The 14275-nt window shown below is 45.2% G+C and overlaps 1 protein-coding gene across 12 annotated transcripts in view; it reads right to left on the bottom strand.

Annotated features, from left to right (window-relative positions):
- Positions 1-14275, bottom strand: part of IQSEC2 (IQ motif and Sec7 domain ArfGEF 2) — a 211773-nt gene that overhangs the window by 86083 nt on the left and 111415 nt on the right. For 7 of the 12 annotated variants that reach the window (XR_013221166.1, XM_077283834.1, XM_077283845.1 and 4 more), the window contains one exon: positions 8786-8881. The exons of 4 other annotated variants lie outside the window; for them this stretch is intronic. Coding sequence is in view for 6 of the 8 variants with exons in the window: in XM_077283834.1 (XP_077139949.1) it covers positions 8786-8881 (96 nt within the window). In the remaining 2 variants the exon portion in view is untranslated. Of the gene's footprint in view, positions 1-3430; positions 3631-8785; positions 8882-14275 lie in introns of those variants that run through there. One more of the 12 variants, XM_077283846.1, reaches the window with a different exon arrangement.

Genomic DNA, 14275 nt, shown 5'->3' with positions numbered 1-14275 from the left:
TGATGCATCACAAGGTCACGGTGGATAAGTTTTCCCTTACATTTCAGTGGCCCCAGGCTTGAGTGAAAATGTCAAGCACTGTACGACCAATATAGACCGAGCAGGTAGAAGGCCCTTGACATTTGCTGTTCATACTTTTCATACCTTGACATAATAAATCAATTTACATAAGAAGTGTCAGTTTCCTTTTTCAAGGCTATAGAGAAAAAAAAGCCTCTAAAAATAAATCGGCAAACACTCCCTGCTCACATACCATTGTGGCGCACACACCTAGCCGCAGGTATGGCTTCCCTTATCTCCATCAGCAGTCCATGCCAGTAGACTGGATTTCTAGACTTCCTTAAGTAGTCCTTCCCTCCAGGACAGATCACAATGCTGCACTGCGACATTTTATTGAAAGCGGTTGTTGCCAAGATCCAAATCTGCTGGATTTTAGGTTGAGTGAGAATTCTGCCATCACAGACGACAATGTAAGTTGCGTGCCTGTGAATTTTTTTTTAAATTTACAGGTGATCTTGAACTGTTTTCTTTTGTTTACAGCTCGTTTCCTAGGAGACCGACCACCGCTGCTGTCTAGTATGTAAACATTGTGCTGAAGCTGGCTGGGATTAGGAGGGAATGGCATGACCCAGTTTCAAAACACTGCTTACAAAATTTGACATCTAGCAGTAGTGGTCGGTCTCCAAGGCAACGAGCTAAAAACAAAAGAAAAAAAGTCAATATCTCAAGAACGGCTGAAAATTTTAATAAGCAACAAATTGAAAAATTGCTTGTATCTGCAAGCTTCATCAAACAGTACCCATTTATGAAGGTGGGGAAAACACCAAGTTATTCAGCAGCTCTAAGGCCCCCTTAGTTTTGGGAAAAACTGAGTCCAGAGGGTATTATTCTTCCTTATGGAGACGGTCAGCTAGCGTGGGGAGTCTTATAGGCCATGTAGCGTTTCCTGGGAAAAAGGTGTATAAATTAGGACCAATCTGCACAGAAAAGTTCAGTGAAAACCAATATGGCGGACAGTACAGATTCTACAAGAGTTGTCCCTCAGCTTAGAACAACTACGAAACGATGAGATCCAGTGCAGGAAGGTTCACAAAGACTGGGAGATAGCCATTGTGGGGGCTAGACGGCCATGGTAGGTGCCACCCATCATTCCCAGTGACACACCCAAGCTGGACAGTGACTGGTAGAGGACGACGCAATCATTGAGACTTGGATTAATAAGAGGATATACATTCGGGCACTCCCTGTACACATACCACCCTAGGCACGCCATACTGGGCGACAGGAATGCCTTGCACTTTCACAACCCACGGTGTTATTCTAGATTCCTAACCACATGTACGTAATCGCTGCCTCTTGACAGGTGGTTTCATGACCTCACTTGGCAGCAGGAGTCCGTCCGTGTGCCCATTATGTGGAATGGTAGGATACAGCACATTCCACAAGGAGATCCCCGAGGAGCAGGATAATCCAGGGAGCCTCGGGGGTAAGAGTCGTCACCGTTCACACGTGGCGCAGGGCTCATACACATGGGACGATAGCTTGCCAGTATGTGCCATCAGGGTACAGGGTTGGGGCCCGTCACCAATGGCATGAATGGATCAGCAGCGGCACCGGGGAAACAATGCCAGTCCATGTCCAGTCAGCTCTCAGGAGCCATATGAGAAGCTCCCAATATAGTCAACAGTCGACCTTATCACCAGAGAAGTGGCATGGGGCTGTCCAGTTGATACATCGATGGCATATTATTATTATTATTATTATTAAGACAGCCTTTACATGCAAGTTGTCAGCAGGTTTTTGCTATGTAAGAGCAGCATGATGTAGAGAGCCTGTTTCCAACAATGTGTCATTTATTAGGCTGTGTGCTGTAGTTTCAATATAACAAGTGTTTTATCAGCAGGAGATTATCACTGCCGGACCAGTTATCACATGCCAGGCAGTCCAGCTAATCTATATATCCCCGCCCCCACCACTGATTGGTAGCTTGCTGACAATGTACACAGCTGCCAATCAGTGATGTGGGAGAGGTTATACACAGCTCTGCATTCATAGCATTCATAGCACTGCTACATCTACATTGCTGGAATCAGGGTCTCTGCCCCTATATCTTGCAGATCTCTGATTACATGGCAAAAACCCGCTGACAAAATTCACTTTAACAAGTGTCCATAGAAACCAGACAAGAAGTATATATATTATTTTTTATGTCTCCTTTGTAGTTCAAGTGGAAGCATTGCCTTTATTAATGAGCCAGAGATTTGCTCTTAAAGACTCTCAGAAAGCAAGATGAAAACCCCATTGGAAGCTAAGACAATGACAGATCACATTGGCACCATAAAAATAAAAACAAATATATTGTGCTTACTGTAACTATGTTACAGTTTCAATACAGACATACGTATCTCCATGGTTACAGACTACAAAGATACCCTATGTGTAGTCAGATCTTCTAGTTCCAATGATAATACTATAGAAATAGCTGCAAAAAAAGATTTATTTATTGGTAGGAGTCTATTTCATTGATCAAATAATGAAAATGTTCACAACCATAAATGGAAGTAATCTAGGAATTATCCATGCAAACAATTAGGTGATAACATCGTACCCACTAATAATAATATTCCTCCTATCCAGAGTGCGATGGTTTAGATCGGGTCTGAGCAACGATGAGCAGCAAAATGACTCAGATGACCCTGGTGAAACTCATTAGAGCCCTAAACATAATGTATTAAAGCAATCTGAAACTTGAGATACCATCAGTTGTAACCATTTGTATGTGTTCAGCAGCAAAAAAAATTAGAAAATTATTTCTACTCACCTGCACGATATGGGCATCTCGGTTTTTTGACTAACTGAAATCAGCGTTCAGTCCCCTATTGTTAAAAAAATCGTAAAAAACCCCCCCAAAATACTGTGTCCTACCAGTATTCGGAAGACAGACATACATCTGTGAAATATATTACCAATGTTGACAGACAGGCATAGAATATGCAAATTTCCTCATTCATGTTATCCTCAGGGGCGGGTCCTTCAGAGATGCAGAGCTCCAAAGACCAATTACATAGCTCTGCTGCTTCTGTTTTGTATTCAGACCGAAATTCTGAGCTGATCACACATATATTAGGTACACTAAGTGTCCAAAAGAGTATGTGGACACCCCTATAATCAATAAAGCAGCCCTGTGATCTCCATAGACAAAATTACTACTGTAGAGCTCAGGGACTTCAAATATAGCGCCGGTATAGATTAGTACGAGCCAGTTTGTGATATGCCCGATCTGCTCCAGTTAACTGTGATCCATTTTACTGCAGGGGAGGGTAACATTAGCTCAGTCTTAAAATTAGTAGACTATGCTCAAGTGAGGCTATGAATAAACGATATCCAAAAAAACTGAAGCAATTACGGACTTTTGTGGGCATCTCATTACCTGTTGTTAATCCTGATTAAAGCTGAAGTTCACAGATTGCTTTCGCCAGCGTTTCATACCAATAAATTCGATGATTAACTATCGGCAGACCGTCTTGACTCGATTGCCAACCAAGCAAGCGTCTAGCATTGCACAAGTGAAATGATATCACGGCGCCTCCTAGTGGAGAAACAATGCAACTTTTTGCAAAAAAAGAAAAGAAAGTGTGAATGAGGAGCAAAGAGTCCAGGCAGCTTTCAATAGTCTTTATTTAGATCTGAGCAGCTTTTTATTTTAAAGTGTTCTTTTAGAGGAGAAGTACCATAAATAGCTATTTACAGAGGGTGGAATTGGAAGGGTAGAGGGGGGAAGACGACAAGGACAGGGGAAAGCTTAGGGAGTCCAAAAATAAAGCACTGGAGATCTGGAGGAAGAAATCAGCCTCAGAGTATTAGCAAGCAACCGGAAGCTTTGAGGGACACAGTGTGTCAGGCAAGAATGGAGGTGCAAGGGGGTGTGGGTGACGGAGGTGGAGGGGAGACATACGGACATCACAGACACAATGGCGGTAGAGGAGGGTCCCGGTATTTGGGGGGGTCACAATGGAAAACACAAGGGTTAGACAAAAGGACACATCGGAGTCACTGACAGATGACAGGGGGCTTCAGGGACCACACAGACAAGATGGCGGGTGAGGGGCCCGTAGAAAGGGATTTTTTTTTCTTTTTAACATAGGCTATTAGGTTGCTGGAGATTCATGCACACAAGGCTTGGTCTGCAGGCAGCCTCCCCCCATGTTACTGCATAGGAATTACGCAGAGTAGCAGACCTCTGCAACACGAGGGGAAGTCTTACAAGAAAGAAAAATCACAAAATACACCGCACACCATTTGGTTTCACAGCAGATGAGCTCCTTGCGGCCCCCCGAGAGTAGAGAAGAGGGGACAATGCAGCGAAGGTCTTGTCACAGGGTTACGACCAGTCCCGACCCGGACAATAGGAGGTTGGGGAGCGCGTGTTCGGGTCGTCTGCGCGTTGCTGTGGACAGAGATGAGTGGCTAACTTCTCGGTGATGGTGTGCTGAAGCAGGAGGCACAAAGAGGTCAGACAATGATGGGATCGGTCACTCGGCAAGTGGCTCCCCCTGGAGAAAGTCATCAGTACTGCATCCACGTAGAAGCACGAGGTCCGTATCGAGCCGTAGTCCTCTGAAGACCACCATTCGACGTACGGAGCAGCCAACGCTCCACAGTGACCCGTGATCCAGAGGACAGGAAGGGGGAAGATGGCAGAAGTCCAGGGGGAGTGGGGCGCAGGGCCGAATCTCTCCATGTTACCTAGAGGACGGACTGCTGCACTCAGAGGCAGGGCAGCAAAACTGATGGACAACCTCCTCCTCCTCATCCTCACCCCTGGATGGAGACACATGGGCAGCAGAAGGGCAAGTCAATAAGTAGCGATAACTCCAGAGCGGGTGGAGAGATGGTAATGAGGCGGTGGTCAGAGACACTTGGCGACATGAAACAACCATAGAGAATGATGGGCAAGACGGTGGAGCAGAACAGGAGGCACGAACAAGGGAGCCGCTTTATTACAGATGGCGATGGGCAGGGCGGGGACAGACAGCGGACTTGTGGCTCGGGGGAGCTCGGGATGTCACAGCTTGGATGAGATGAAAATGATCTATAGAGTAAGAGATTTCAGCTTTCATTAATCGCATATGCAGGAAGTAAATGGAGTCGTCAACGTGGGTCTGGTTGGCCAAATATATAGAATATATATATATAATTTTTTTTACAGCCAATCTGCAGAAAATTTCAGAGAAATCCGCACATAATCATACAGATTTGCTGATGCCAATTCACCCCTCCACCCCCAAAATTATCATCCATATGGTGTTAGTTGTACAGGGGTCAGCAGGGTACAGGTACCATTTATGCCGCCACAGAAGACAATGGTGATTTGCTAGTATACTCCTACGGATTAATGAGCAAAGGCAGTGCACCAAAATGGTGCCCTTCTTAAAAGGGAATCCGTCAGCAGGATTTCACCCCCTAAACTATTTATACGCACATATTGCTCTTTAGAAGACACGTCCATCAATAGCTTTACATGGCCGGTCTGTTCCTCCGTTACTGAGAATTTAGCATTGGAATTGATATATAAATGAGGCTGAAGTGCTATGGTAGATCTGAAGCTTCTGTCACTACAGCTCTATTCCCTGCTCAGTGGCGCCTAAAGTCACAAAGAATAATGGCTGTCAGGTAGGCAGCAGGAGGTGGGGATTAGAGCTGGAGTGACCAAGGCTTCAGATCTACCATAGCTCTTCAGCTTCATTTGCATATCAATTCAAGCACTGATTTATGCATAACTCAGTAATGGACTTGACCATGTAAAGCTATTGCTGGACGTCTCTCTGAAAGACCTACAGAAACCTAATGAAAAGGTGCATCCCATATTTCCATGTATGTGGGAATTAACTTGTATCCTATGACTTTTCTACCCACTAAAGCTTCCAAGTTTCCGTCAGCTCTCTGCCGATGCATATGGGTGGTAATCCTTCTGCGCACATGGCCTCGGATAACTCAGCTGCCTTCGGAATAGAAAAACAAGTCGTGAGCACTTGTCGCCTCAGCTTAACCGATGTTCTGTGTCTATTCAGAAAATTTCCAGGAACTGTTTAGTGGCAGGATGAGACATTCAGTTCTTCCGTACAGACTAGTTCTGCGGAGTATAAATTCCCGGCAACATGTGATTTATTGGTTGAAATCCCTGCTCATTCTGGGCTTAGGAGTCCAGTGGGCGGTCTCACTGCTGATTGGTTGCCTTAAACAGCAAGCACTGAGCAGAACCGCCCACTGGACTCCTAAGCACAGAATGAGCAGAAATAAAATGGGTAAATTCTGATGCAGTTTCCTGATAAAATACATGCAGATTATGGGAAAATCCACCCCAAACCTGTCACATGTGAACATGTCCTTACTGAGAATGTAAGAAAAGCTTTTCATTCTAAACAGTAAGGTCTCATTGGAAATAAAGTAGCAGTTTAAGGAATAAAATTTGCATCTTGGCGACATTTTAAGATTGGGAACAGTAGTGCAGACTCAGAATAAGGGCTGAAATCCAGAAATGGATTACACTAGAAAAAAAAAAGCCCTAATCGTGTCCATGCGCAGAGAGTCTGGCATGGCAGATCATCCCTATTAAAGCAAGTGAGGATGGGCTGCAATACCAGACACAGCCATGGACCAGAGCGGCGCTGTTGCTGGGATAAAAAAAATATATATATTTTTTTCATTCCTGGACACCACCACTTTAGGGGTAAACTTAACTCGATTTCTACAATCTTTGTTTCATGATCATGTCTCCGAGAAGCAATGATGTTGCATAAATTGAGGTATTATATCAGGATAGGATCAACCTTACTCACACTCTAGCAAATCACAATTGATCAGCGTCAGCCGCATGAATGACACCCCAAACTACGGGAAGGGTCGTGATTTGATCATTTATCCTCAGTGGTTTCCTATTTAAAAGGGTACTGCACAAATAAAAGGCATGAGAACATGTGAAAATCATGGTTTTCTGTGTTGGAATTTATACCATTTTTTTTTATATAAAGACTGACAGGTCAGATTGGCATTAGTTCAGACCACCATTGGCTTCTTTAGCTAAGGGGTTATGTAGAACTTATAAACCCCTTTGGCACGATGCAGAGATTTCTATTAACACTTTTCGAGTTAATAATGGGAATCTAACCACAGGAGGTCCGAACTCACCAATGGGGATCAAATAAATGTTCCCTAATGCACATGTGCAGAGCATCGCTCCTTTTTGGCATGTTGGGGGGGGGGGAACCTTTTCAAGTTCCACCATCCCTGCTTTGTTATAGAACAGTCTCGTTTTGAATCAACTAATCAGTGTCCATTTACTAAACTATGAAGAGATGAACACGTGGGTTCCAATTGGTTGATATGAAAGCTTTGATACGAGGGTCTCCTATCCATCAACATGACCCCTCAAATTTTACAACTGTCTCACAAGAGTCTATGGTTTGTTATCAGTGTCACGGCCGATGAGCGTCACAGCCGATGAGCGTTACTAATTATGTGGACTTGTCACCAGGTCAAAAGTGGCCACTTATTTGAACCCCACAGCTTCTTTGAGTATTTGCTTTTTTATTTATAAAAATCTGCCATATGGTTGCAGAGATATGGGCCTTTACTATTTAGAGAGAGCTGCTTCCAGGATCCTCTAGGGCGTGGCTTTAGGCTGCTTTGCATAATCACACTGAGCAACGCCCCCTTGGGGAACATTTGTTAAAGCACTAGATAAAAAAAAGCCTGTATCACTGGAACCATATGGCCGATTTAAAAAAAAATAAAAAAACGGAATACTCAGGGGAGCAGGGGGAATAAAATAAGACTAACTGACTACTTTATGGCGTAACATAATGATGCAGCAGAGCTGAATTTATCATCATTTAGCTTTTTAGAAGCGGTTCCCGACTGAGAACTTTAAAACCAGATCCAGGGCGATTTGCTGATTGACAAACCAGCTTCACGAGACAACCCCCTAAGGACGGTCTTCCTAGAAAAGTTAAATGCAGCAGGTTTACCCAAATTTACAGATAACCGATCAATTTTTTTTTTTTATTTAACACGTTCACACCCACATGACAAAAATCAGCTCTGCTACATCTGCATTCACACAAAACCTGACATCTAAGTCACAACAGTCTCATTTCGTCACATCCAAGAATGCAGTTATTGGCCTTTTTACAAGAACCGAACTCTAGAATTGGCCTGCTCTCTATGCAAAGCTCTATCGGACATTTTTTTTTTTTCATTAAAAAAAAAAGCATCAAATAAGGATGAACTCTAAATGGGGAAATGTTTTTAAAAAATGTAAACTTTTTTGTGGATCTGATCCATGATGGTGCCACATTGGATGTATGGAGACTGATCCTGTTTAGCTGGAGGACTTCACCCCTCGCCTTGCTTAGGTGGGGCCAAGTTAGGTGCCACGAGGCACCGAAATCTCATACCCCAGAGATCTTCTACTGGTTTAGACCACAAATGACAGACGGGAGCAACAAGACAACGGAGACTGAACGTGCAGAGGATGGTGGAACTGAAGACACCCAAGAAATGGGCATGCGGTGGGTACGAGCTAATGCCAAGTGTCAGAAGTGGATGTCTACGAGGGGTCTGAACCGTGGCAATGGTGTTAATGACATCAATGGTGGACAGGTCACAAATGTGTGAAGGATGTGGGTGCAGGTTTGGGAAAGTGATGCCACTCGCCCGGTTGGTGAGGAGACTATGTGGTGATTGGGGTGGGGGGCAGTGTGAAGACCGCCGCTCTAGCTCTTACCTGCAGTCAGTGTGCCTGACGGGGGGAGCTAGCTGCATGCAGAGCTGCGACTGAGCGGGGCAGCAGTACTGGTGGAGAGTGTGAGACGAGGAAGACCTACAGGGTACAGAAAAAGGGGAATGGAGGGGGAGAAAGAGCAATAGAATGGGATGGAAAAGATAGAAAGGGAGGGGAAGGGGAGAGCAGAGAAAGAGGGTGAGAAAAGAGAAGACGAGAATGGGGGGAAAAAAGTCGGGGAGGGAGAGAGAAAAAAGAAAAAAAACACAAAGTCAAGAAAAAGACAGAACTCAAACACAAGACAACAGTGACAGCGATCAGCCTCAAGACGGGAGACATGGCCCTGAAGTGGCACACACACAGCGCAACCTCGGGGGCACTTTCCTTGTTTCTTTGTATTTTTTTTATTAACTTTTTGGTACTTTATTATCTTTACCCTATTACAATAAAGATGCAAAAATAACAAAACTACCCGAAGGTCTGGGGTTGATGTCAGACGATCGAGAGAAAAATTTATATGTGATGGCATCTTCAAAACTTCATAGGTGAACGTTTCATAATGGGACAGTCGACACCAGTACTTTTTGCATGACTTACAGTGTGGGCTACCTAAAATTAGGGACCTGTAAGGAATAATTATATATCAAGCATATGAATGAGACAGAGCTGCAGTACCCCTTTTGCCCACTACAGGCTGTATGGAGCTGTGCCATTTCTTGTACGCTGCACCCCTTCGATCAGGACCTCCACCGATCCTTACCTAGGGATAGGTAAGCAATGTTCCAGTCCCAGGAAATACCTGGAAGATTCATTATCCAGTAACAAACACTTACTGATGCAAACAAGGAGGCCTGTGTTGTGTGCTCGAATAAGACCTTATTTCCCCTTTCATAGACAAAATTCCTTAGAATGACTCATCTATTGAAAACCAACTGATCCTTCCGAATGGTTGTTTGTACAGTCCACAAGGACTGGCAATAGTGTAGCGTGTCAGGTCAGATTCTAAGAATTGGAGGTTATTGGGCTCGAGAACTTATAAGGGTAAGGTAAATACTTTATACCTCAAGAACCTGTCACATTCTACATGCAGCCATCTCGGACGGCAGTCTTGTAGAGGGCAGGATGAGCTGAGCAAATGGATTTATTGTATATTATGCAATTTGTATATAATAATAATCAATGTACCATAAATCTCTGCTCATTCCGAGCTTGGGAGTCCAGTGGGCGGTGCTAGTTAGTGACTGACTGCCGATGAGACATGTTCAACAGTTCCCTTTAAGACCATGAACACAAAATAGGCTTAACAGTGAGGATCTGTGCTCTGAACCTTGGTGTCACAATAAGTGGACTAGTTGGGGAACCTGTACCCTTTGTAAAGACCCCCGATCCTCACCTCTGCTTGTGGAAAACTGACCAGAAAGACAAAAACGAAAAACCCAACAACACAGCCTGCGCCCCGTCGTCAAACAAGTGTTTGTGGCCGATGCTACTGAACAACATAGAATACATCAAATGTTAAAGGGGACTTGTCACTAGCAATAAATATTTACTCGTTCTACCTGGGGTAAATGCCGCTGTTCTCCTGAATCTGGCGCTGGTTTTCTGTTGTTCCTGCGCCTCTCCGTTCAAGAGATGTGGACTCCTAGTTCCTGGACAGAAATTTAGTTTGTTTGCTTTTCTTGTTAAGTGGGCGTGTCATTAATGATGATGTCCAATGAGAAGGTGTGGACCACGCCCACTTGACTCAAAAGGCTACATTTAGATGCAGGGAAGACTGGGCCAAATCTCAGGAACGGAGAGGAGTAGGAAGAAAAGAAAAACAGCGACAGATTCAGGAGAACAGCGGCATTTACAGCTGGCAAAAATATATATTATGTGTGTGTTATAGATATATCTATCCATCTATATAGGATATAGATGTATAGGAAATAGATTATATTTAAACACAGCGTATTTGATACACTGATGATTTTAAAAGTTTTCCCACCTACAAAGAATGGAGAGGTCTGTAATTTTTAGCGTGGGTACACTTCAACTGTAAGAGACTCTAAAAATAAAAACCAGAAAATCACATTGTATGATTTTTACATAATTAATTTTCATTTTATTGCATGAAATAAGTATTTGATACAATAGAAAAACAGACCAGAAACCTCTCTTTCCAATTACAGAGGTCAGACGTTTCCTGTAGTTCCTGACCAGGTTTGCACACACTGCAGCAGGGATTTTGGCCCACTCCTCCATACAGATTTTCTCCAGATCTTTCAGGTTTTGGGCAACATTGAGTTTCAGCTCCCTCCAAAGATTTTCCATTGGGTTCAGGTCTGGAGACTGGATAGGAAGGAACAGATGAATGACCTCGGGGAGACCAAAACATCCAACACTGCGGAGACACCATCACGTGTTTCTCAACGCAGTGATCCAGAACACTGCCCCCATCCCTTATGGGAAATATGCAAACGCATGTAAAGTAAGCTGCGGAGACACCATCACGTGTTTCTCAATGCAAGCAATGAATAGCCAGGCCTTTCTCCGGGAAGGAACAACCACGGGAAGGGCAGCATCCAATAAAGGAGAATATCCAATAAAGGAAGACCACCTATGCCAAGCATGGTATCCATCCACAAACAGCTGTTTCGGGGTTTTTGCCCCTCATCAGTGTGGAGTAGGAAACTCGTGATGGTGTCTCCGCAGTGTTGGATGTTTTGGTCTCCCCGAGGTCATTCATCTGTTCCTTCATAGCCTTTCACCAGGCACTGCTCCTAATAGCCAGTTTCCTACTCCACACTGATGAGGGGCAAAAACCCCGAAACAGCTGTTTGTGGATGGATACCATGCTTGGCATAGGTGGTCTTCCTTTATTGGATATTCTCCTTTATTGGATGCTGCCCTTCCCGTGGTTGTTCCTTCCCGGAGAAAGGCCTGGCTATTCATTGCTTGCGTTGAGAAACACGTGATGGTGTCTCCGCAGCTTACTTTACATGTGGAGACTGGATAGGACACTCCAGGACCTGGAAATGCTTCTTACGGAGCCACTCCTTAGTTGCCCTGGATGTGTGTTTCGGGTAATTGTCATGCTGGAAGACCTAGCCAAGGCCCATCTTCAATTCTCTTACTGAGGGAATGAGGTTGTTGGCCAAAATCTTGTGATGCATGACACCATCCACTGCCTTCCTTCAATATGGTGCAGTCGCCCTGTCCCCTTTGTAGAAAAGCACCCCCAAAGTATGATGTTTCCCCCCACCATGCTTCACAATTGGGACAATGTTCTTGGGGTTGTACTCACCCTTCTTCCTTTAAACACAGCAAGTGAAGTGGATACCAAAAAGTTCTAATTTGATCTCCTCTGACCACATGACCTTCTCCCATGCCTCCTGTGGATCATCCAGATGGTCATTGACAAACTTCAAACAGACGTGGACATTTTCTGGTGTGAGCAGGGGGACTTTGCGTGCCCTGCAAGATTTTAATCCATGACGGCTTATCACGTTACTAACGGTAATGTTTGATACTGTGGTCTTAGAAACTCTTCAGATCATTGACCAGGTCCTCCCATGTAGTTCTGGGCTGATTCCTGACCTCTCTCAGAATTATCCTTACCCCACGAGTCGAGATCTTGCTTGGAGCCCCACAGACAGAGGAAGCATGACAGTCATCTTGTGTATCTTCCATTTTCTAATAATTGCGCCAACAGTTGTTGCCTTCGCACCAAGCGGATTGCCTATTGTCCTGTAGGCTATCCCAGACTTGTGCAGGTCTACAATTTTGTCCCTGTTGTCCTTAGACAGCTCTTTGGTCTTGGCCACGGCAGACAGCTCTTTGGTCTTGGCCACGGCAGACAGCTCTTTGGTCTTGGCCACGGCAGACAGCTCTTTGGTCTTGGCCACGGCAGACAGCTCTTTGGTCTTGGCCACGGCAGACAGCTCTTTGGTCTTGGCCACGGCAGACAGCTCTTTGGTCTTGGCCACGGCAGACAGCTCTTTGGTCTTGGCCACGGCAGACAGCTCTTTGGTCTTGGCCACGGCAGACAGCTCTTTGGTCTTGGCCACGGCAGACAGCTCTTTGGTCTTGGCCACGGCAGACAGCTCTTTGGTCTTGGCCACGGCAGACAGCTCTTTGGTCTTGGCCACGGCAGACAGCTCTTTGGTCTTGGCCACGGCAGACAGCTCTTTGGTCTTGGCCACGGCAGACAGCTCTTTGGTCTTGGCCACGGCAGACAGCTCTTTGGTCTTGGCCACGGCAGACAGCTCTTTGGTCTTGGCCACGGCAGACAGCTCTTTGGTCTTGGCCACGGCAGACAGCTCTTTGGTCTTGGCCACGGCAGACAGCTCTTTGGTCTTGGCCACGGCAGACAGCTCTTTGGTCTTGGCCACGGCAGACAGCTCTTTGGTCTTGGCCACGGCAGACAGCTCTTTGGTCTTGGCCACGGCAGACAGCTCTTTGGTCTTGGCCACGGCAGACAGCTCTTTGGTCTTGGCCACGGCAGACAGCTCTTTGGTCTTGGCCACGGCAGACAGCTCTTTGGTCTTGGCCACGGCAGACAGCTCTTTGGTCTTGGCCACGGCAGACAGCTCTTTGGTCTTGGCCACGGCAGACAGCTCTTTGGTCTTGGCCACGGCAGACAGCTCTTTGGTCTTGGCCACGGCAGACAGCTCTTTGGTCTTGGCCACGGCAGACAGCTCTTTGGTCTTGGCCACGGCAGACAGCTCTTTGGTCTTGGCCACGGCAGACAGCTCTTTGGTCTTGGCCACGGCAGACAGCTCTTTGGTCTTGGCCACGGCAGACAGCTCTTTGGTCTTGGCCACGGCAGACAGCTCTTTGGTCTTGGCCACGGCAGACAGCTCTTTGGTCTTGGCCATAGTGGAGAGGTTGGAGTGCGATTGTGTGGACAGGTGTCTTTAATACAGGTAACAAGTTATACAGCTGCAATTAATCCAGGTAATGAGTGCAGAGTAGGAGGCTTCTTAAAGAAAAACTAACAGATCTGTGAGAGCCAGAATTCTTGCTGGTTGGTCGGTGATCAGATACTTATTTCATGGAATTTACTGTAATTTTGTAAAGCGAGTATTGTCATGTACTATCTGTTCTAAGTTTTGTTATGTTTAATAAAAATGTATGTGATAAAAAATACTTGTATCATAAAATGTGATTTTCAGTTTATTTTTAGATTATTTCGCTCACAGTTGAACTGTACGGACGATAAAAATGACAGACCTCACACTCCATATAGATACAGACACTATTTACAAGTGATACAGGAGATGGATACTTTGGATCATTCTGTTAGAGTTCCTCTATAATAGGCAGATTGCTGATCTTCGGCTGTGGCAAAAATGGATAAAAATCAAAAAATGTATATCATTCTAAGGGGACCTGACCCCACAGCGCCCCCACAGGAAAAATGTAGCATTACAAAAACCTCACTGTAATGAGTGGGTTATCTATACAATGCACAGACGCTCGGGATCCCTCCAGCCAGATACTCTGTGGAAC

The sequence above is a fragment of the Ranitomeya variabilis genome, chromosome 2, assembly GCF_051348905.1.
Source record: "Ranitomeya variabilis isolate aRanVar5 chromosome 2, aRanVar5.hap1, whole genome shotgun sequence".
NCBI classification, from domain to species: domain Eukaryota; kingdom Metazoa; phylum Chordata; class Amphibia; order Anura; family Dendrobatidae; genus Ranitomeya; species Ranitomeya variabilis.
This window is presented reverse-complemented; position numbering and strand designations above follow the sequence as displayed.